Here is a 22,363-nt window from a genome sequence, read left to right as displayed (position 1 = left end):
TTGGCTTTGGGGACGTGGAATGTCACCTCTCTGGGGGGGAAGGAGCCGGAGCTTGTGCGGGAGGTGGAGCGTTACCAGTTGGATCTGGTGGGGCTCACCTCTACGCACAGCGTCGGCTCTGGAACCTTACTTCTGGATAAGGGTTGGACTCTATTCTTCTCCGGAGTTGCCCAAGGTGTGAGGCGCCGAGCGGGTGTGGGGATACTCACAAGCCCCGGTTGAGTGCCGCTTTGTTGGAGTTTACCCCAGTGGCAAGAGGGTGGCGTCCCTACGCCTGCGGGTCATGGGGGGGAAAACTCTGACTGTTGTGTGTGCTTATGCACCAAACAGCAGTTCAGAGTATTCGGCCTTCTTGGAGACCCTGAAAGAAGTCCTGTTTGGGGCTCCTGAAGGGGACTCCTTAGTCTTGCTGGGAGACTTCAACGCACACGTGGGCAATGATGGAGACACTTGGAGGGGCATGATTGGGAGGAACGGCCCCCCTGATCTGAACCGGAGTGGTGGTTTGCTACTGGACTTCTGTGCTAGTCATGGATTGGCCATAACAAACACCATGTTCGAACATAAGGATGCTCATAAGTGTACGTGGTACCAGAGCACCCTAGGTAGAAGGTCCATGATCGATTTTGTTATCGTATCATCGGACCTGAGGCTGCATGTTTTGGACACTCGGGTGAAGAGAGGGGCGGAGTTGTCAACTGATCACCATTTGGTGGTGAGTTGGGTCGAGTGGCAGGGGAAGCCTCTGGACAGACCTGGTAAGCCCAAACGTGTAGTGCGGGTGAACTGGGAACGTCTGGAGGAGTCCCATGTCCAGGAGGCCTTCAACTCACACCTCCGGCGGAGCTTTTCAGGCATCCCTGTGGAGGCTGGGGACATTGTACCAGAGTGGGCGGTGTTCAAAGCCTCTATTGCCGAAGCTGCGGCAGGGAGCTGTGGTCTCAAGGTCTTAGGTGCCTCAAGGGGCGGTAACCGTCCAACTGAAGAAGGAGGCCTTCCGGGATATGTTATCCCTGGGTACTCCTGACGCAGTTGCAAGGTATCGACAGGCCCGAAGGGCAGCAGCCTCAGCCGTGGCCGAGGCAAAGCAGCGGGTGTGGGAGAAGCCATGGAGAAGGACTTTCGGTCGGCACCAAAGTTGTTCTGGAAAACCGTCCGACACCTCAGGAGGGGGAAGCAGGGTACCATCCAAGCTGTGTACAGTAAGGATGGGGCGCTGTTGACCTCAACTGATAGTGTGTTAGGGCGGTGGAAGGAACACTTTGAGGAACTCCTGAATCCGACAACTCCGCACTCTATGTTAGAGGCGGAGCTGGAGTATGAAGGGGGATCAATTCCAATCTCACGGGGGGAAGTCACTGTGGTAGTTAAACAGCTCCACAGTGGCAAAGCCCCGGGGGTGGATGAGATCCGCCCAGAAATGCTAAAGGCTCTGGGTGTTGAGGGACTGTCATGGTTGACACGTCTCATCAACATTGCGTGGAAGTCGGAAACAGTACTGAAGGAGTGGCAGACCGGGGTTGTGGTTCCTCTCATTAAAAAGGGGGATCAGAGGGTGTGTGCCAATTACAGAGGCATCACATTACTCAGCCTCCCCGGGAAAGTTTACTCTAAGGTGCTGGAAAGGAGGGTCCGGCCGATTGTCGAACCTCAGATTGAAGACGAACAATGCGGTTTTCGTCCTGGTCGTGGAACGACGGACCAGCTTTTCACTCTCGCAAGGATCCTGGAGGAGGCCTGGGAGTACGCTCATCCGGTCTACATGTGCTTTGTGGATTTGGTGAAGGCGTATGACCTCTCAAAGCGAGAGCTGTGTCCGGGTCCTCGGCAGCACGTCGGACCGATTTCCGGTGAGGGTTGGCCTCCGCCAGGGCTGCGCTTTGTCACCAATCCTGTTTGTGATATTCATGGACAGGATTTCGAGGCGTAGTCGTGGGGGAGGGGGTTTGCAGTTCGGTGGGCTAAGGATTGCACCACTGCTTTTTGCAGATGATGTGGTCCTAATGGCTTCATCGGTCTGTGACCTTCAGCACTCACTGGATCGGTTCGCGGCCGAGTGTGAAGCGGCTGGGATGAGGATCAGCACCTCCAAATCTGAGGCCATGGTTCTCAGCAGGAAACCGATGGACTGTCCACTCCAGGTAGGGAATGAAGCCTTACCCCAAGTGAAGGAGTTCAAGTATCTCGGGGTCTTGTTCTCGAGTGAGGGAACAATGGAGCGTGAGATGGGCCGGAGAATCGGAGCAGCGGGAGCGGTACTGCAGTTGCTTTACCGCACCGTTGTGATGAAAAGAGAGCTGAGCCAGAAGGCAAAGCTCTCTGTCTACCGGGCCATCTTCGTTCCTACCCTCACCTATGGTCATGAAGGATGGGTCATGACCGAAAGAACGAGATCGCTGATACAAGCGGCCGAAATGGGATTTCTCCGCAGGGTGGCTGGCATCTCCCTTAGGGATAAGGTGAGAAGTTCAGTCATCCGGGAGGGACTCGGAGTAGAACCGCTGCTCCTTCGCGTTGAAGGGAGCCAGTTGAGGTGGTTCGGGCACCTAGTGAGGATGCCACCTGGGCGCCTCCCTAGGGAGGTGTTCCAGACACGTCCAGCTGGGAAGAGAGTGAGGGGTAGACCTAGGACCAGGTGGAGGGATTATATCTCTTCGCTGGCCTGGGAGCGCCTTGGAATCCCCCAGTCAGAGCTGGTTGATGTGGCCAGGGAAAGGAAAGTTTGGGGCTTTCTGCTGGAGCTGTTACCTCCGCGACGACGGAAAAGCGGGAGAAGATGGATGGATGGATGGATATAACGTGACAAGAATGTGCTATGGATGACATGCTTTTTTTTTTTAACACTCACTCATAATATATGTAAAAGCTTTGCATTTTGTGCAATTTTAGTCATAAATCTGTTTGAAATGTTGACTATAGTGATATACACAGCTGCCTACTTTAGGCTTTCACTACGAGACAGTTGCAACTTAAATTGAATGCGTTTGGTGTCTTTTATATTAGTTTAAACATGACACATTTCTCTAACAAGCCATATCACCATTATCATAATGGTGCTGTGTGAGTGTAGTGCATCGGGTTTGCTGCCCCCAAGTGGCTAAAGAAACAAACTGTCATTGCAGGTTTGAGTGAGGCATTAGGCCAGGGGTGGCCAACCCGCGGCTCTCGAGCCCCATGCGGCTCTTTGCCCAGTCTCATGCAGCTCCTCAGTACATATGGTATATTTAATTGTGTGGTTTTTTTGCGCATATGTATCCAGGTTCAAAAAGGGTTAACGACACACAAGTTCCAGGCCAATTGTTACACAGAGTTTTCGACACAGAAGTGCTTTAGCCAATCAGAATGCAGATCCTGCAGTACAGGAGGCGGGTTCTACTGCACTCGCGATGTGACAGTGAAGGGAGAGATCTGCTTCTGAACGGCGAAACATAAAACTCAGATAAAACCGTAATAACTCAATACAAAGTTGTCAAATCAAAACGGTAATACTTTGCAGTTGTAGATGTGTTGTGAGAGGGCCTGTTAACGGAAAGCTGGCCACCAACACAGAAGGACTCCTGAGTTGCTGAATCGCGATAACGAAATAAATAAGAGAGAAAGTGCATCTCTGTCAGCAGAGCTTCTGCCAGTCTTAGGGTTAGGTAAAAGTTGAGATAGTTATAATGAGAGGATAATTAACAAAAATACACTTCATTTATTTTTAAATAACTGTCATGAAGCAGTATTTGACCCAACATTAGTCATGGGTTTGTTTTAAATACACACATTTAAATATTGTAAGCCAGATTTGTAAAGGAGTGTTCAATGCAATGAATGCCAACTTAGTTCAAAAAACCAGCATGCATAGTAATACAAAAATAGTTTTCACATAATTAAATGAGAGTGTGTGTGAGGCAGTGCACACAATCTTAATGGCTGAAAATAACTGGCCTCTGGTCTTAATACTTTCTGTCAATATCACGGTGTGTGACATTTACAAGAAGTCTGGCTGAGCAGAGGTATGTGTGTCTGTCTGTGTGACAGAGTGTGTCTCTATTGGAGTGTGTGTCTTTGAGTGTGTGTGTCTGTGTCAATTATTGTACATTTTTAGATTTTCATTTTCTATGTGTGAGAGATAGAGAGGGGCACAGAGGAATAGAGTGAGGGAGCACACCAGTGGCGTAGCTATACCTATTTTAGGTGAACTTCAGCCCACCTAAAAAAAATCAATCCCACCCAAATGAAGATTTTGAAATTGAAAAGAAAAATGTATATATATATTTTTTATGTCTCACATTAGTGTTGAGAGTTGTGCCCCCTCCCCTTACCAAGACCACATAGTTCTATTGTGTAGCCTCTTAATTTTGCTCTCAAAGTGCACCAGAAGCATGCAATTCACTTTAAAATGTTTTTAAAAATCTGCCCGGGGAAGCATGCCCCGGAGCCCCCTAGAGGATGTGAAGTCCACCCCACTCAAACTTCAAAACTAGCTATGCCCCTGGAGCAGACAGAAAGGGTGAGAGCAAAAGAGAAAGGGCAAGAGAGAAGTGGGCGGACATACATCCATGATGTGTGTATGATGTGGCTCTTTGCAGTAACACAGTCAAATAATTGTCTCTTCGTCTCTGACTGGTTGGCCACCCCAGCATTAGGCCTTAAATGCAGATATTTCTACAGCTCTGATCATATTATTGACTTCTAAGTTAACATTCCTGACTATGATTGAAAAAAGTAAGCTAAGTGTAAACGACATGTGTTTAATAAAATACTGTAATCAGTACATGTGCCTTTTTAAAGGCCAAAGAGAGCATAACAGATTATCATGCACTGAAGAGGTCACTTTATGACAACTCTATAACTACCAAGACACTACAACAAGATTAAAGAAACAACTGTGGTTTGACTTTCAGTTATGTAGATAAGATTCAGTTATATGAGGCTGTAATCCATCACAGAAACAAGATACAAAGCAATACCAAGAACATAGATGTACAGTATGTTCCTATATTCAACAATTAACAAGAGTGTTTAAGCAACTGCTTGGAATTTGGACTTATATAGTCCAAACCTTTTGTTTACTTGAGATAATAAGGCTGCCATGAGATGATATAGCCTATACACATTTAATCCAAAAGAGGCATCCAGAGTATTTTACAATTTTCTTTTTACTTTACACAGCAGTTCAGCTAAACACTCATTTAGACAAAGAACACAATGATGTGGCTTCATTTTAAACCAGCAGTTAGCTTAACCAAGCTTTGCCAACTCTTAAGTGGGGCCACACAAACAACCCCTTTTTGACAGAGCAACAGCCCCATTGACGTTTCCCCAAATATATATATTTGTTTTTAAAACCATCACATTTCACCAACCAAAAAAGAAATAAATACGTGCCTACTACAGAACATTGTTATACTGATTAGATGTTTGATGCCACCATTGATTATAAGAGCAAGAAGATACTTATTTAGTCATATTTCTTTGGTGATGTTGACAAAAAGAGATAAAGATAATACATGCATTCATTTTTTCAATCACAGATATTACTATTATAGATTAGGGTTGACCATTGAACCAGTGATCAGACCCAGTAAATCTTGTACAGGCACAAGCTGCAGATATATTTATAGTTTGATTAATCTGATTTAGTTTTGACGAACTAGGGATATGATTTCGACATGTTAGTTTCCCCTTAACCATTGAACCATGTCAATCAATTAATAGACATTTCTATGATGGCTGAATCAGGAGTTAAACTGACACTAGTAAATGCTGTGAAAAGCTCCATTCAAACTCCAAAACGATTTGCAGCACACAAAACACTGCTAGAGGCAATGTGGAGGATTGCTTTGCAGATTTAACCTTGGCCTCGGGTAATTATATCTTATATAGCTAATCTCGGTTGCTTTTACATCTGGTTTTAATAAAACAACATCTTCCATATCAGAGCACCTTCCAACCACTTGTTACTGTAACGAAAAGCGACATTTTCCTTCAGCGGTCATTTCTACAGAGAAACCTGAACGCATCATCCCCAGCAATGAATTGAGGTTAGAGGAGGAAGATGAAAACAAAAATGGACAAGGAACGCACATAAGGTAGACTTGTATTTATAAAAAAAACATTGTTTCATGGTAAATAATTAGTTCAGCTTAAATGTATTAACAATGTAACGAGGGAAAATCGTGTATCCTATAAAAATACTGTCGTTTCGACCTACGACTGTTTGTTGGGTAGCTAAGTTAGCCTCCGTAGCTTAGGAACCTATGCTAGCGTTATTAGCTGTTTGTAACATTACCAGTGTGACATTGAACAGTATGACTCAGGTAGTGGGAATTAAAAGCTTGCATTTGTTGGTTTTATTAATATTCAAAGAGAACATCTTGATAACCGACTGTGTCGCTTGCAGCGGTTAGTTCACTCCCCCTTACTCTGTGTTCTCGGTCAGCTGTTGTTGTTATGGCTGTTGGTAAAACCAAACAGCAGCCATCATGTTATCCCACAGGACAGAGGTGCAGTTATGTTGTCATGCATGATGAGAATGTGCAACAATTTATCTGCGCCATAGCTACCTTGTACACATAATTCTTGCTAACCTTGGCTTGTAACAGTGCGAAATATAATAGTTTGTCCGTGGTTGTATTCTCTTCAGCAACCTCAGGATGTCGCTGTTTTGCATTTGGTCATCATTTTGAATTTTCATATTAACTGTGTCTAATGACATCTTGACTGGCAAGACTGAAGATACTTTTTTGGCCAATTCAAATGTAAAATGTGTAAACAAATCTTCTACTTCGTTCTGTTTTACAAGTAAGTCATCATTTAAATCAGATCTATTCCCATTTATATCTAATGTTAAGAGATAGATAAGCAATACTATTTGGGGACACTTTTTTCTTTTAAAAATAAATAACAAATAAAGGATGTATAACTTTAGAATGCAATTTAATAATATTTTGTATATGATCAATGAAGCTGCAATGAAGAGTAGATTATCACCCAATCGATAGACAGAAAAATTATAATTGGCAACTATTTTGGTTGATCATTGATTTATGGTACATGTTCAAATCATTTTGAATGCAAAAATGAACAGGTTCTCTTGGTTTTACATATTAAAACGTTATAAATAACTCTGGGTTTCCCACTGACAAGGCATGAAATGTAATCAAATCACCATAGACTGTAAGAAACTGCAATGGGCATTTAAAAAAATTGTCTGGCATTTTATAGACTAAATCATTCTCAATCTCTGAAAAAAATAATTGTTGAATGCAGCCCTAATGATCAGCCGTTTGGCATTCTCGTAATGCCATCGAGTAACAAGCATGCTGACAGGCTGTCACAAAACTGTAAATAAATGATGACCTATCTGTATAATATACAGTAAGCCTGCATCGTGTGAGACTGAAGCGCTGTTTGAGGGTTGTTCGATCCACATGTCACTCCTATTTTAGTTGGTTCCACCAGTTCTGTGGGACATTTTATTTCTCAGAGTTAATTTAATTTTGCTTGTCTGATCTCACTACAGGTTGTTTTTGTCAGACCACTGACTGGCAATTCACGAAAACCACGACAGGAGACAAGAGAGAGTCAGGAACCATGGAGGCTCGCTTTGGCAATATTGTGTTCAGCTCCAAGTTTGACTCAGGGAACCTGGCACGTGTGGAGAAGGTGGAGAAGGGCAGCTCAAGCCCTCCTTCCGATATAGCGCCCAGTGGGAACGCCCTCTCAGGATCCAACCTCACCCCTGACTATGAGTTCAATATATGGACACAGCCAGACTGCGCCGGCACTGAACATGAGAATGGAAACAGGTAAAGAGAAGGCTTCACTTATGTAATTATTTTATGTTATTCACATGAGAGTTCAGCATTAGCAACACAATTTTCTTAAACTTGAAAAATAAGTTAACTTAATAACAAATACAAAAATTACTCTACAATTTGGTTTAGATTTGGCAGAGAGCTTTAGGTGATGGGCCAAAGCTCAACACTGTTGAAGAAAGGGGTGTGTGGGATTTTGATGAAACAATACAAAATGAGAGCATCATTTTTAAACTGAATGCAATTCCATTATCTTGTTTTCATAACCATTCGAAGCCAAAAACCAAACCATGATTGAAAATTAAATTAAAAAATGGCCCAGCCCTATTAGCAATTAATTTTTGTTGTTTCAGATCATGGTTTTACTTCAGTATACGGGGTGCTGCACCAGGGAAGATACTGAAGATCAATGTGATGAACATGAACAACCAAAGGAAGCTCTACAGCCAGGGCATGGCGCCTCTCGTACGCACTTTACCTGGCAAGAACCGGTGGGAAAGAATCCGGGACAGACCCACATGTGAGGTATGTACACATCCTAGCTGTCAGGGAGAGGAAGTGGGCATCAGGAGCCAGTGAGCCTAATCATATAAAATGTCTCTTTTTGTTTTTTTTCTGTGGCTCTGCAGATTGTAGATAACCAGTTCATTCTCTCGTTCACTCACCGGCTGTTGGAGGCTCGCGGGGCGACCACCTACTTCTCCTTCTGCTTCCCGTTCTCCTACAGTGAGAGCCAGGAGATGCTGCAGCAGTTTGACAAGAGCTACACCAATGCTGCTCAACTCAGTCCGAGCAGGTAAAACGCACACACACACAAAGCCCCTAATTCACACATACTGTGGGAGGTAGTACTGTGCTGTTGACTTAACCGTTGACTTGAGAAAGACATATTTCCAGAGAATGCAGTTTTGAAAAGGATAAACCAAAGCATTTCTATTTCACAGCTTTGTATTCAGAGTTAAGTTCTCCTGATAAGCAAACAAAACTATAGTACTAGTTTGAGCCCTGAACTAGTAGCGGTAACCAACGTCATAGTTAAAACAGAAAAGCTGAAGGACAGCGACTAAATCAAATTATTATTAGTGACGTTTTAATAGTCACCATCATTAAACCTATTCAATGTACTCATATATTCAAATAAATATACATAAGGTATTAAAAAAAATCAGTCTGCGCTCATTTATCCGGCTTTAAAAATGCTTAAATGCAACTAAGCTCCACCAAACCCATAATACATATTTAAAAACGTTTTATTTGAACACTTACCTTAATGTAAATGTTTGTCCTGCTCCTCTGAATTGTACATTTTCTTACTGTCTCTCCCACCAATCTCCATCCACCCTCAGTGCCCCGGACAGTGTGTATTATCATAGGGAGTTGCTGTGCCACTCTCTGGATGGCAACAGGGTGGACCTGCTCACTGTGACCAACTGCAGCGGGATGCAAGAGGATAGAGAACCCCGCCTGCCTAAACTGTTCCCAGACACAAACACTCCACGACCACACTGCTTCCCCGGCAAAAGGGTATCACTCAATTCAACAGTAACACAGAATCTGTGTTCTCTTATGTTGTGTTGAAGCAGTGATGCTGACCCTTATTGTTTCACAGGTGTTTTTTCTTAGCAGCAGAGTCCACCCCGGGGAAACTCCGTCATCCTTTGTGTTCAACGGCTTCCTCAACTTTATCCTTAGAAGAGATGACCCCCGTGCTCACGCTCTTAGAAACATGTTTGTGTTCAAGCTCATTCCCATGCTCAACCCAGACGGGGTCATCCGTGGGCACTACAGGTAAGAACAGCCGTGTTCTCAACTGCACTGTGCTCAAACACCACATTGTCAACATGTATTTTTATTCATTTATTTATCAGGTTGAAAGGGAAAGTGCAACTTATTGGACATGAGTAATACATACATCTATATATGTTAACAGTTTTACCAAATGTCATCAGTTTTATTTACATTTAGACTTTATGTTACAGATTTTATCTATTTTTTATTTCTGTATTTTATTTATTTTTCCAGTCTTGTCTTGTGTTTACTTTGTCTCTCATTGGTGTTACAGCCATGAAACTGAAATGTATCTATGGGGCTTTATAAAGATTTATCTGAAACTTATCTTTGGTAAAAATGTGTGTTAAAACTTGTCTGACTTAGTGATTGGTACAGTTTAAACTAATTTTCACTTCCATCCTTCATTGACAGGGACCCTCTGAAATGTATCTTATACGTTTCCATACATGTAAAACACTTATAAAAACCCAGTAACAGTTATAATGAGGTTCTTTTAGGAGAGGTTCTGGTCCTACTAAATTATGGAAACAAGTTTTCTAGTTGTGTATATGACATCTAAGTTCCCAGGTGACTGCAGAAAGCCAAGTGTAATCCAGTAATTTACAGTAAGTGCATGTAAACACACACACTGCTGGTCTGGCAGAAGTTAGAGGAGCCTGGTCGCATGTCAGATGTTCAGCAGAGGTATCAGTTAACAGTGTCACAACTTTGTCAGTGTGTGAGGGTCTGCTGCTTCCTCTTTAAGTTATCAGAAATATTTTATTATGTTCCTCTGTAGCACCTGACTGTTAGGCCAATAGTGCAATTCTTTTCGAAAATTAGCACAATGTGACACTGATTTCCAAGCTCATTGGAGAAATGCATGGCAGGGCTTCTTCTGTCCACCACCCACAATATATTTTACCAACGTTATTTTTTTTTAGTAATGGTAACTCTTTTTTGCAGGACTGATTCCAGGGGTGTGAACTTGAACCGACAGTACCTGAACCCCAGCCCTGAGCTGCACCCTTCCATCTATGGAGCCAAAACACTTTTGCTATTCCACCACACACACAACCGCCTGGACAACACACAGTCCAGCACTCACTGTAACAGTCCCACAAAAACCCAGGCCCCGCCCCTTAGAGATCCACCCGCCAATCAGCACCAGTCTTCTCCCTTCACCGCCCTTGAAGTCAGCCTGAACCAACGAAATGCGGCGAAAGACGCAAATCCTGCGTCCCCAGAAGTTCCCATGGTGATGGAGGAAAACGGCTGGGTTACAACCGAGATGGGGAAAGGGGACCTAAACACGTCATCATGCTCTCCGGAGACTTTACTTCCTGTTACTGTTGAGGTAACAGAACCACAGGTGGAGGAACAGGAGTCAATTCCAGCCCAGGAGGCGGGTGTGGCTTATTATGTGGACCTACATGGCCATGCCTCTAAACGGGGATGCTTCATGTACGGAAATAACCTCCCTGAGGAGAGCCAGCAGGTAAAAGTGATTTGATTTTTTTTTTTTTTATCTTGACTTGAAATATTCTTATACAGCAGCTAGAGCAGATGTGAGTTACCAATACTTTTTGTTATACACATCTAAGCTCTTGTTCACTCTGCTTCCTCCCTCTGCAGGTAGAGAACATGCTGTATCCAAGGCTGATCGCCATCAACTCGGCCAACTTCGATTTCCAGGGCTGTAACTTTTCTGAGAAAAACATGTACGCGCGAGATAAGAGAGACGGCCAGTCCAAGGAAGGCAGTGGGAGGGTGGCCATTCACAAAGCCATAGGGCTGCTTCACAGGTCAGATTTGATTCACAAAGCATCAAGTGTAGATGTCAGGGTATTTGCTCCCATAGCACATAACAACTTTCATAATCCATTTTAAAAACATTTGTTTTGGAGAGTAAAAATAAGCCTTTGTGGAATCAAAGACATGAGATTACCCACCTTTTGATATTTCATGTTGTTTTTACTGATGTTTAACTTTGTCAAAATGAAAAAGATATAACTAGTAGTGCCGGGTGGTTTAAACTACAAACACTCAATTAACCCTATGTTAACTAACTGTCAACTGAAATGTCATTCCAATAAATAATAATGATGTGATGTTAGTTCATAACGTTTAAATAACATTTGCCTGCTGTAAATGTATATGTTTTATAAATGTTTCTGTTATTGGATCCCCACCAGCTACACTTTGGAGTGCAACTACAACACAGGAAAGTCCATGAACACCATCCCACCTGCTTGCCATGACAACGGACGGGCAACCCCACCTCCACCTCCATCATTCCCTCCGAAATACACTCCAGAAATATTTGAGCAGGTAAGAGTGTCTTCTGTCCAGGTATTAACTTCTCGTTCAGTAAGGAATGTGATTGCAAGGGTACATAAATGAAACATGACGCATCCTACTGATTGATGTTGTGACTCAGGTGGGCCGTGCCGTGGCTATCTCAGCCCTGGATATGGTGGAGTGTAACCCCTGGCCTCGCCTGGTGCTGTCCGAGCACAGCTGCCTGACGAACCTCCGAGCATGGATCCTGAAGCATGTCCGCAACACTAAAGGCCTGAACACACACATCCACGCTCATCCTGCGCCGAGAATTCACCACAACGGCAGCAAGGCGTCCCCGCCAAAGAGCTTCAACAAGTGAGTTTCCCTGTAGAGGATGATATACAGTGAGCCGGCTATTATAGCGAATCCAGCCTAAAGTGTTTTTTATCGCCATATTGACCGATACGCTGCATATTATTATGCTTATTAGATAGCATCTTATTCAAATGTCAATCAATATTTGATATAAAAGAGATTGTATTGCTTTTACTGCATAGCAATGGCTGGAACTGGCCACTATTGCAACATAACTTATAATGACGGCAGAACTGATCAAGGTTTTTATCCTTGTAGCTGTCAGACTGTTCACATTGTCTTTTCCATTAACCAGTCTTTAAACACTCCCAGTCCATAAAGGGACCATGAGCCCATACGGTATTCCATTTAGTGTCTTCTTCTTCTTTTCTGATTTCTCTGTCCTCCAGCTCTCAATAGCTCTTTCCTTCTCTTGCGTTGTTTTGTTGTTCACCTTCTGTTTTTCTTTTCTTTCCTTGGGACATTTTAGCCATCATAAACCAAAAGTTTCACGTTCTCAATTAGAAAGTATTTTATGAAGTTTTCTGATTTCTGAGGAAATCTTGATATAAGAGCCTATGACTGCACACAATTCCTTAAATTGCCTGTAGCACCCTTCTGCTATCGAAAAGGTCTGGTAAAGGTCCAAATTGACCAATCAGAATCAAGCTGTTTAATAACTTTATAAAGCCCCCCAAAAAAGGCTACACTTCTGTTCCCTTAGCTTCTTTGTAACCTGTTACATTGAGGTCCTGTTTGTCTCGATCTTCCGAACAGCTGTCTGTCTGGCTCAGCGTCGGAGAACGCCCTCAGTCGCATTCGCTGCAACAGCCACAGCAGCAGCAGCCAGACGCCCTCCCCGAAGATGCACAACTCCCCAAGCTTTACGTTCGGCTGCCCCCCGCCCCGTAACCACACGCAGCACAACAGCACGCACACCAGTGGACGCGGAGGCAACAAGACACTCGGGCCGGTCAGGGGTGAGTCGATCTCTCAACCATCGCCTGTGTTGCTGGCTGCTTTCTATCCCCCCTCCCTGGGTGTACCTCCGCTCTTCTGGTTCTTTCTGTGAACATCACATATTCTGTTGTCTGGTTTCTCTCTTCTCTTGCTACCATCCTCGCTTTCTGCTGTGTAACTGTTACTTCGTTATTGTGATGGTTGTTTATATTATTTACGGAAACCCTGAGATGTACTTAAGAATTAACATTCTGGTGATTTTTTTCTCTATCTGATCTGAATGTTTTCCTCTCCTTTGTCTCAACAGCACATTTTGCCAAGATAAACTCTATTAGTTCATTCTTTATTTATTTTTCATCTGTGCAACAGGCAAAAGGTTTGCCATGATAATCTATTCAGGTAACATACTGTAAATTGTATCACACTGTTTTTGTCTGCATTAAAAAAATAAAAACTGAATTTGAAGAAACCAAGAATGCTTTTAGCCCTGTTTAGAACATAGGGGAAGTGGTGCACTTCAGCCTCTTATGGCCACAATGACTGCATCAACAACAAACACTTAGCAACAAAAAAAAAGCAATCAATGATCCTGGTATAATGTATCCCTTACTTTTTTAAAGGAGAAAAAACATTTTGAGAGAACTTATAAACATTATCCTGGCAAAACCTTTGTGTTTTAAATGTATGAACAAAGAGAAAACATTCAGATCAGACTTAGAAAATCTCAATAATATTTGGGATTTTATAGACATTGAGTAATATCCTGGTGTTCCTATGGTCTGAAACATCAATATCACCTCGCATGACCTCCATATGCCCTTATCACCTGTGCCTGCATTTCCCACCTTTAAACATTTTTTATACCCTGGTGAAAACCCATGAGCCCTGTTTCCGAAAAGCACCAAGAGCAAATAGGTTATTATTTATTTTTAAATGTGCATCATCCTGACATGTTTAAAAATGTTTGCACCCCATGGTACAGATTCTGACTTAAATCCGGCTAATGGGCTCATGTGAACGACTCCTTGAGAGTGTGTACCCGATCCCTGCATGTCTCTGAGCATGTGTGTGTGTCTCCCTCTCCGTAGACCCTAAGCCTCAGGAGAAGAGACGCCCCCCCCACCACCGCTCCATCCTACGATCTCCCAGCAATAGCCACGCACCCTCCCGCCCCCCCGCCTCACCCCCTTCCTCCTCCTCGTCCTCATCTTCCTCGGTGTGTGCGGCGGGCTCCTGTCCCCTCCCGGCCTCCGTCACTATGACAGGTCTGTACTCCCTCCAGCCCCCCAGCCTCTCCACCTTGCTCCCCTCCCTGCAGGCTCTGCCCCACCCCGGGCTGCTCTCCAAACTGAGCCCCCTGCTCCTTCAGGGCCTCCCAGCGCCCCCTAACTCTCCAGCGGGGTCCACACAGGACTCTATCTGACCTGACCTCTGAGAGCTTTGGCATAGGTTTGTGTTGCTGAGTGAGTGTGAGCTCTTAAAAAAGCTTGGAGTACCAGACAAGGTGTTAGGAGCTATATTCAGAGACTGTATTTACAGGTCTGCCTGACACTCCAAGTACTGTGGGTCACAACAAGCGCAAATTACTGCTTGACCTTGGGTGTGTGTGTGTGTGTGTGTGTGTGTGTGTGTGTGTGTGTGTGCACATCTGAAACTGGTGCTAACAATTCAAAAATGTTCCTTAAATACATGTATCATTGTTTTCATTCTGAACCTCTCTGTTGAATCAGAAAGCTCTGAGAGGTGAGTGTGAGACATTAGAAAAATAATACTCTACCATGTTTTAGGTTCGTATATTTTTATTAAAGAAGGACCATGCATAAAAATGCATTCATCTTAAAAAGAGAAGAGAGGATTTATGCCATATTTCTCTAATTTCCATCTGCTGTCCCCAGGCAGGTACACACAAAAAACAAAAACAAAAAAACAGGCAGAGAAAAAAAAGTGTTGCCAGGTCATTCTTAATCTTTAAGTGCACCACTCCTCAATGGTTTAAATTAATATATTCTCCAGATTCATTTAATTTGAAAGAATTTATACATTTAGGGAAGTTTCAAAGATTATCCAAACAAAACACTTTTTTTCACCTTAAATCAGAGGAGAGAAAACATTCATATCACCTGCCTCTCAGGGCTTCAATAGTGTAAGAACATGTTTCTACCTTATTAGCATCTTTAGGATGGATATAACACTTGAGTGCCCGCATTTCTAGAATCTCAGTTGTGAAAAAAAAGTTGCATTATTTTATACAAACCATAAATCAAGCAAGAGCGTTTCTTGGCCTCATAATCTCCATTTTCTCCCAGGACTTGGGGAACATACAGTAGTATCTGTGGCACACATTAATAATAGAAATATAATATATTATTATATACGTTGCAAAAAATACCATGTTACTGTGCTGATATTTGGGGAATAGCCAGGGCTTTTCATAACATTTCTTATTTTTAAACGGTTTCTGTTTTAATGGTAGCTGTTTAAAAAGAGCTTTTGAATGAGATACTTTTGCCATATTGCACATACATTTTTGATTATTTATTGTTTCTATTTAATTCTTGAGGACTTGAGGAACAAAGTGTGGCGAAAACATCCCTACTTCTTTCTTCAGTGTATTTGTATTTTGCTTTGTAATGTTCATGTAAAGCAATCTGAACACATATCTGGAGTCAGTTCAGAGAAGGACTGATGGATTTTAAGACTAAATGTCAATTTTGTGACTGAAAACCACCTTTATGTTGAAAAGACTGTGGTTTTGTTTTTTGTTCATTATTCATTTCCTTGGTAGTGCTGAAACCTGTATCATTCCACTGTCAGTCCATATTAGATTTCACATTCTGATGTTCACGGCGTAGCGTACTGCCAGAAGCCTAATGTTGCCCGTCGCTGATAATCTTTATATATATACATTTAAAAAAGTAGCTTTAAGGAGCTGTTTGACAGCAAGCTATATCATATACAAATGTTTGTTTGGAGCTTTTGGATGACGCTATGTTTAGAATTTTCTAATACGATTCACTTTTATTACATGTTTCGTCAGAGTGGTGAAGAAAACATTGCTCATTATTTATTCCAGCACATTTGTATGTTTCCTAAAGTAAGTTGAACCTGGCAGGTATTTAGTTGGCTGTCAATGGTCAACGTTTAACGTATTTTGTGGTTAGCAGATGTTAGAAAATATCTTGTTGTTTTGTGAGCTTCATAGATTCTTTGTAGAATTATAGTATTTGTCTGTAATTCAGCTTTGTGTGCTTTCATCCGAGTGGTTTGTGTTTTAGGACAGGCCCTTTGAGTGGCTTTATGAGCAGCAGGTAAATCAGATCATATATAGATTGGATCCAATAGATACTAATTTGGATTATCTGGTCCTGTCTCGCTATACTTCTGTTCCAGTGTTGTGTGACCTTGTAGTTATAGTGTGCCTTGCTCTGGTGTCTGTTGTAGGCAGTAGGTTTTAGTTGATCTGCTTATATTTATTTTTATTTTATGGATTATATTGTGATTGGTCTGCTTTGTCTGAGTTTTGGGGAAAGTTGTTGCAATGAAAAAAAGGGATAATTTACCTTTTATCTTGTGGGTTTTTTAAGTATACAGGCAGAATATATATTCTGTAACTGCAGTATTATTTGGACATTAAAGGAACAGTTCAGTTAACCTGTAGTGCTTTTTTGAAGATCTAAACTGTTTTGGTGCGAGTTAATGATTTTTGGAGATATCCATATTATATTCCTGGAAAATACATTTTGTCTTTTGTTTTTTTAAATGTATTTTTTCGGCCATTTGAGCATCACAATCCAAGTTCCATCTTGTTTTGTTATTTCAAAGGGGCTGACATTTCTACGACTGATATCTCCACAACTCACTCGAGAACAATCTACACTGTTGAATAGCACTTCAGTTCATTTTTGATTTTGGGTTGAACAGTTTAATATTGGGGCATTTTTAGGACTTTTTTTTTTTACCTTTTCCCAAAAGAAAACAATAAGTTAATAATGCAGAAACTTAAACTGATGCCAGGGATGTCAAGTATATATGTTTAAAAAAATAAAGGTAACAAAGGCCTGGAAGAGAATTGTTCGACTGAAACAACACTTTCTGCACATGTAATACTCTTTTGGACTCTGGGGGTCCCAAAGAGTACGGAATACTCCCTATAAGCTTCCCTCCTAAAGCTTTTAAATCTTTATTAATAACACAAAGCTGTAGGTGGAAACACTGAATGCATATTCTTATTCTCACCAGGTCTTTCTGCTCTATACTCCTCATGAGAAGTGTGCCGTTTCCTTCAAAGTGGTGCTAACCTTTTATACCAGACTAAGGCTGGTAGTAAGTGTTTGTCTGTGTAACAGAATACCACCTTCTTGAATGTGCTGCTGTCTTTTACCGCCTCTCTGTTTAACCTCTGGAATAAAAAATATCCCTTTGTGAAGCAACTCCTGTGTGTGGCTCCTCTAATGTCTGTCGACTATGTTTGTGTCTGTGTGGGTTATCGTTGTCCATAAACGCTCAAAACTGCTAAGAAGTCAAACCTCTTTCCTATTAGATTTTAAGCTCTTTTAGTCACACTATTTATGTACTCTATGTAAGTTAATGTTTAGCATGACCACGGTGTTCATCTTTGTGTTACTCATCTGCCAACCACTGCTTTTCCTTTCCCTCATCAGTTTTTATTGTTTATTTGTATGTCCTTCATGTGGTTAACAGGCATCAGCTGCCCAGACTTTCAGAGTGGAGGACCCAGTTCGGCAGGTTGGTCCAGAACACCTTTCCCCATGCGTCCTGGGCGTATGGGGAAAGGATGCCGGGCTCTCACAATCACCCATCACACCCCAGAGGCGCGCACAGAGGTTAGCTGACCTTTCTAGATCGTTCAAATTCTCCTCATATCTTGTGTAACCAGTGAGACTCACCGTGATGTCTCCATCTGTCACAGACGGCTAAAGACCTGGGGCCTGATCACATCCTTTCCTCCATCAAATTCAGCAAGTGAGTCTATTTTGTCTATGTGTCTTAGAGATTTTTAGACGCACAGGAAACGTTATTTATCAAAAGAAGAAGTCCAACTAGGGTTGGTACAGAATGCTTCAGTAATTTCAAAAAGCCAAGTGGGCATTTCTATTTAATTTTAGAGCAAAAGATGCTTGGAAGTTTGGTAGGAAATAAATGATCACAAATAAGTACAACTTTTGAAAATCCTGAAGCACAAATTCAAACACAAGAGGTGAAAATATAATGTTATGCTTTAAAACTAAACCAGTGTTTGCAAGAATACTAAGCCACTCAGTTTCAGTGTTTGGTTGGTGACATTTCATGTCCCCAACAACATCTCTACTCTCATTAAGCCACTTTACATAAAGCTTAATCTAAAAATAACAGGAGTAGAATTTTTACCATCCTAATTTAAAGTTTAAAGTTGTAAAACCCAATGGTAATTCTATAAAGCTTGTTTCAACCACTGAACTTATTCCAGGTTTCTAATATAAAAACAACATAAAAAACCTGCAGGTTTTAGGCCGCACTCCTGCAGCAGTCCATAAACACAAAGCAAAAACAGTACAAAACAATGAAGGAAATTATGATTAAACTGTAACATCTGCATTGTCACCACTAAACATTTATCCCTCCTATGATTAAAATAATATCAACCTTTCTTTATCCCCAGGTGTGAGCTGCAACCTCACCTGAGCCGTATCCCCATCCTGAGGGGGGGGTCGACTGAAACCCCTCCTGCGAAATCCCCTACCAGCATTAACCCCGTCTCATCAGAAGATATGGGGACAGCCACCATGAAGGTCTGGAAGCTGCTTAGACCTGGACTCCATCGGCACCTGTCGCTGTCAGGCATGTATACACAAACACGTTGCTTTGCTCTTAAAGAGGTAGTTTGGATGTTTGAAGTGTGTGGGAGAATATCTTTCTCTGGAAGGAACTTTGGGATTTGGGCCTTTGCAGACCATTTACATGCGCAAAACCACAATATAACACACTACAGGAAAGGGAAAACACCCCAAACAACACTCTTTAATGTGTGACTTTGTTCTGTTAAAGGGTTTGGATTCACTATTCACACAATGCTGAAATGTACATACATACCTCATACTTAAACCACCAATATGGCTCCAGTATTAACAAGTGTCACAGCATTACAGAAGATAACTTAATGGCTTCTCTCGGCACTGCTTTATAACTTTCCACTATACACCAAGTTCACATCCCTTTTATTTCCCTTTACAGGTGTATCTGGAAATGATGGTGACACGCAGCTGGCCTCTAAAGCACTAATGAAAAAAAGCCCAGACGTGAGTCTCGGCTACAAAGGAAACACTATTATAGAAACCGCACACGACAAGGAGGAGATAGTGCAAGAGGTGAACACAGATTAAACTGTCAAATCAAATTAATGTAAGAGTGAAACGGATGCTGAACATGAATTAATCAAATGTCTCTCACTGTTTGATGTTGTCTTCAAAGGTAGAGGACGCTCCAGTGCTGCCCCTGCCTGAGACTGTGAACCTGTGTGAGACAGTGACCCTGTGTGGAGAAGCCTGAGAACTGCACAGAAGAGGAGACACTCCTGTATGTCTGTATTTGCTGAGCCTAACTTACTGTATTGTGACCAAAACCATTTAAAACTAGAAATCAGGAGGGTGCACTGTCATCGTGGGAGGATTATTTAGGACACTTTAATGTGCAATGAAACATATGTAACATTATTTATTCAGATGTGTAACATTATCACACTGTGGAGCTGGCAATAGGCAGCTTTACTGTAGGAGCTGGAGGTGTAGTGCCTTGCTCAGTGAAACCACAACAGTTGCCAAGGTAGGGGAGAGATTCAAACCTTCCTTATCAAAGAATCCATACACTTGAAACATCATTTAACTCTTTAAATCCTATCACATATCTGTTTTATAATTATAGTCCTGTCTTTCTGATGTCCCCTCTCCAAAAAAAATAGTTAAATGCACTCTGACCAACACTGTAATGCACTGGTAAATATTTCTAGTCAGCCACGTACTCTTTTTATTCAGTCTGATGAGCACAGCCGCACCTTTTATAACTATGTATTTCCATTATGACTAGAAACATGAGTGAAGTGTGTATTTTAATGTGGTTATTAGAGAAGTTCTTTGTGTTTTTCATATAAAAGATATTCACCCTTATTGGACATTTTTACAGTTAAAGCCTTGCAGTGACTGCATCTACTCCAGAATACCAGAAAACTGTCACTCTTCTAATTTGTTTTCCACATGTACCTAAAAGCCAGTTACACAAGTGTTTTACACAATATATAATAAGTGTATTAAAAGTACTGTCACATTCCTTTAGGGCTTTTTGCTCCACAGAACCTAAATATACACTGAAAAAATGTAACGTGACTTTAATTAAATTGATTATGAAAACAGGTTCCCCATAATTGTATTAGATTAGTTAAAAGCAATATTATTAAGTTGAACCTATTGTTTTTTTATTTAAACTTAATGTTATTGCTTTCAACTAACCTATTACAATTGTGTTATCTGTTTACATAATACATGTATTTAACTCATTGTTCCAATTTTTTTTAGTGTAGGAATCTTTTCTTTATTAACATATATATATATTCATATTATATAAATATTTTGTGTAAGGCAATTAGTATCAGGAGGTGTCTTTTTAAATGTTTTGAGAATATCTTAACCCATTCACATATTAACTGATTGTTACCAAATTACTTATACTGTGACTGATATAATACTGTGTTGGAACTTCAATCAAACTTGAAGTACTAATCAATGATCTTGACAACACTGATTTATTTCACAATATATTAACTCATTGAGGATGTATCTAATGTGCATGCAGAATAACGTGAGACTGTATCAAACATTTAGGCAAATGGCATTCACACATTTTTATTAGAAAAAAACACTACTGTGCAATCATACAAATAAATTCATCTCCTGGGACTGGATGTATAGAATGTTGTTTCCTTGGTGGTAGCATTGACCCCCATCTCGCCTGTGGGGGGGAAACAAGATTTTAAGCAGGTTCCCGGAAAGTTCAAGTTCGGAAAGAATAGTCTTCTAAGTAGCTGAATGCAAAAAACCAAAGATATCAAAGTGCTGAACCATCTAAAGTCAACATTACTATTACTCACCTCTCCAATCATTCTGGAGGGACTCTACTCCAACTTCTTGGGGTTATTGACAGCAACATAGTGGTACAACACAACCAGCAGGAACAATGACACGCCAAGCATGTTGGCAAATATGGCCAGTTGCACGTCCGTCACCATTCTGCAGGGGGATAAAGAGACATATAGTGAGGTGTTAGAAAGCTCCTTAGTATTACTGTATAGTTAGAGGTTAATAGTAGATATATTTATATTGTTTCCTTCTTACAAACATGTACAATAGGCTTTGAGTAAAAGCTGCTAAGGATCGAATGAGTGTTCATGCTTTTACTTAGTTTACTATACAGGTATTTTTACTTTGCATCACCTGTGTCAATTCCACAAACTTAAATACAAACTATTGCCTTCCAGTCATTCACTTACATACATTCCATCCATTCAAGTTAAATTGTACACTTTAATTTATAGGAATAATTATATACAAGATCAAATGTATGAAAACATACACACCTCTAGCATTTATAGCTATACGCTAACACCTGACATGCACTAGATCCTGTCACTGACCACACAACGCATGAAATCGCTGAATTCTGAAAAGTCATACTTTATAAATGAATCAGAATATCGTCGACATATTCTTGTAACCATTACTTTGTCAGGAATTACATGGTTTTTAAACCAAAACGAAGAAATAAGGCTAAATCCGTGTAACGTTAACCTAGCTAGTAAGCTACTAGTGCAAGTGCAGCGTTGTCTAAACTAATCAATATAGGAACCATATGAAGCTTCGATATAAACTACAATATTAAACATATCGCAATGAGTTTAAACTCATGTTATTACTTACATTATGCCTTAAAATGGAGCTTTTACTCTTGGTTCAAGCGATACTTCAGCTGCTCAGCATCAAACAGGCAAATCAGTCGCTTACTTCCGGTTGAAGGGGAAAGCCACGTCACGTTTAAGAGCATCGAAAATATGAAGCAGTCTCAAGCGGACCTCTGATCATTAAACACAAATTAAACAAAGACAGGACAGGGTCAGGACACATCAACAACTATTATCCCTATTACTT

The 22,363-nt window shown here is 41.4% G+C and overlaps 2 protein-coding genes across 5 annotated transcripts; one reads left to right on the top strand and one right to left on the bottom strand.

Moving 5' to 3' along the window:
- The first annotated feature begins 5,948 nt into the window (after positions 1 to 5,948).
- agbl5 (AGBL carboxypeptidase 5) lies at positions 5,949 to 21,111 on the top strand. Of its 3 annotated transcripts, XM_063902788.1 has the most exons (17): positions 5,949 to 6,077; positions 7,511 to 7,796; positions 8,159 to 8,330; positions 8,435 to 8,601; positions 9,152 to 9,329; positions 9,415 to 9,593; positions 10,542 to 11,073; positions 11,211 to 11,380; positions 11,771 to 11,906; positions 12,016 to 12,233; positions 12,990 to 13,192; positions 14,261 to 14,437; positions 17,874 to 18,016; positions 18,103 to 18,155; positions 18,832 to 19,010; positions 19,404 to 19,537; positions 19,641 to 21,111. In XM_063902788.1, exons 2-17 carry the CDS (start codon positions 7,582 to 7,584, stop codon positions 19,716 to 19,718), a joined length of 2,934 nt encoding a protein of 977 aa, XP_063758858.1. In that variant the 5' UTR covers positions 5,949 to 6,077; positions 7,511 to 7,581; the 3' UTR covers positions 19,719 to 21,111. The 3 variants fall into 3 exon arrangements, with proteins under 3 accessions (XP_063758858.1, XP_063758859.1, XP_063758860.1); XM_063902789.1 differs by lacking the exon at positions 14,261 to 14,437; XM_063902790.1 differs by lacking the exons at positions 18,103 to 18,155; positions 18,832 to 19,010; positions 19,404 to 19,537; positions 19,641 to 21,111 and having other exon boundaries at positions 14,261 to 14,621; positions 17,874 to 18,010.
- ost4 (oligosaccharyltransferase complex subunit 4 (non-catalytic)) lies at positions 21,039 to 22,363 on the bottom strand. Of its 2 annotated transcripts, XR_010167546.1 has the most exons (3): positions 22,136 to 22,363; positions 21,310 to 21,448; positions 21,039 to 21,170 (listed from the first exon to the last, which is right to left on the bottom strand). XR_010167546.1 is itself a non-coding variant. In XM_063902793.1 (2 exons), the coding sequence occupies exon 1, from the start codon at positions 21,445 to 21,447 to the stop codon at positions 21,334 to 21,336; it is 114 nt and encodes a 37-aa protein (XP_063758863.1). In that variant the 3' UTR covers positions 21,039 to 21,170; positions 21,310 to 21,333. The 2 variants fall into 2 exon arrangements, 1 of the variants encoding a protein (XP_063758863.1); XM_063902793.1 differs by lacking the exon at positions 22,136 to 22,363 and having other exon boundaries at positions 21,310 to 21,447.

The sequence above is a fragment of the Eleginops maclovinus genome, chromosome 15 (genome assembly GCF_036324505.1).
Source record: "Eleginops maclovinus isolate JMC-PN-2008 ecotype Puerto Natales chromosome 15, JC_Emac_rtc_rv5, whole genome shotgun sequence".
Lineage (NCBI taxonomy): Eukaryota > Metazoa > Chordata > Actinopteri > Perciformes > Eleginopidae > Eleginops > Eleginops maclovinus.
Note: the sequence above shows the minus strand (reverse complement) of the source record. Positions and strands in the feature narration are given on the sequence as shown.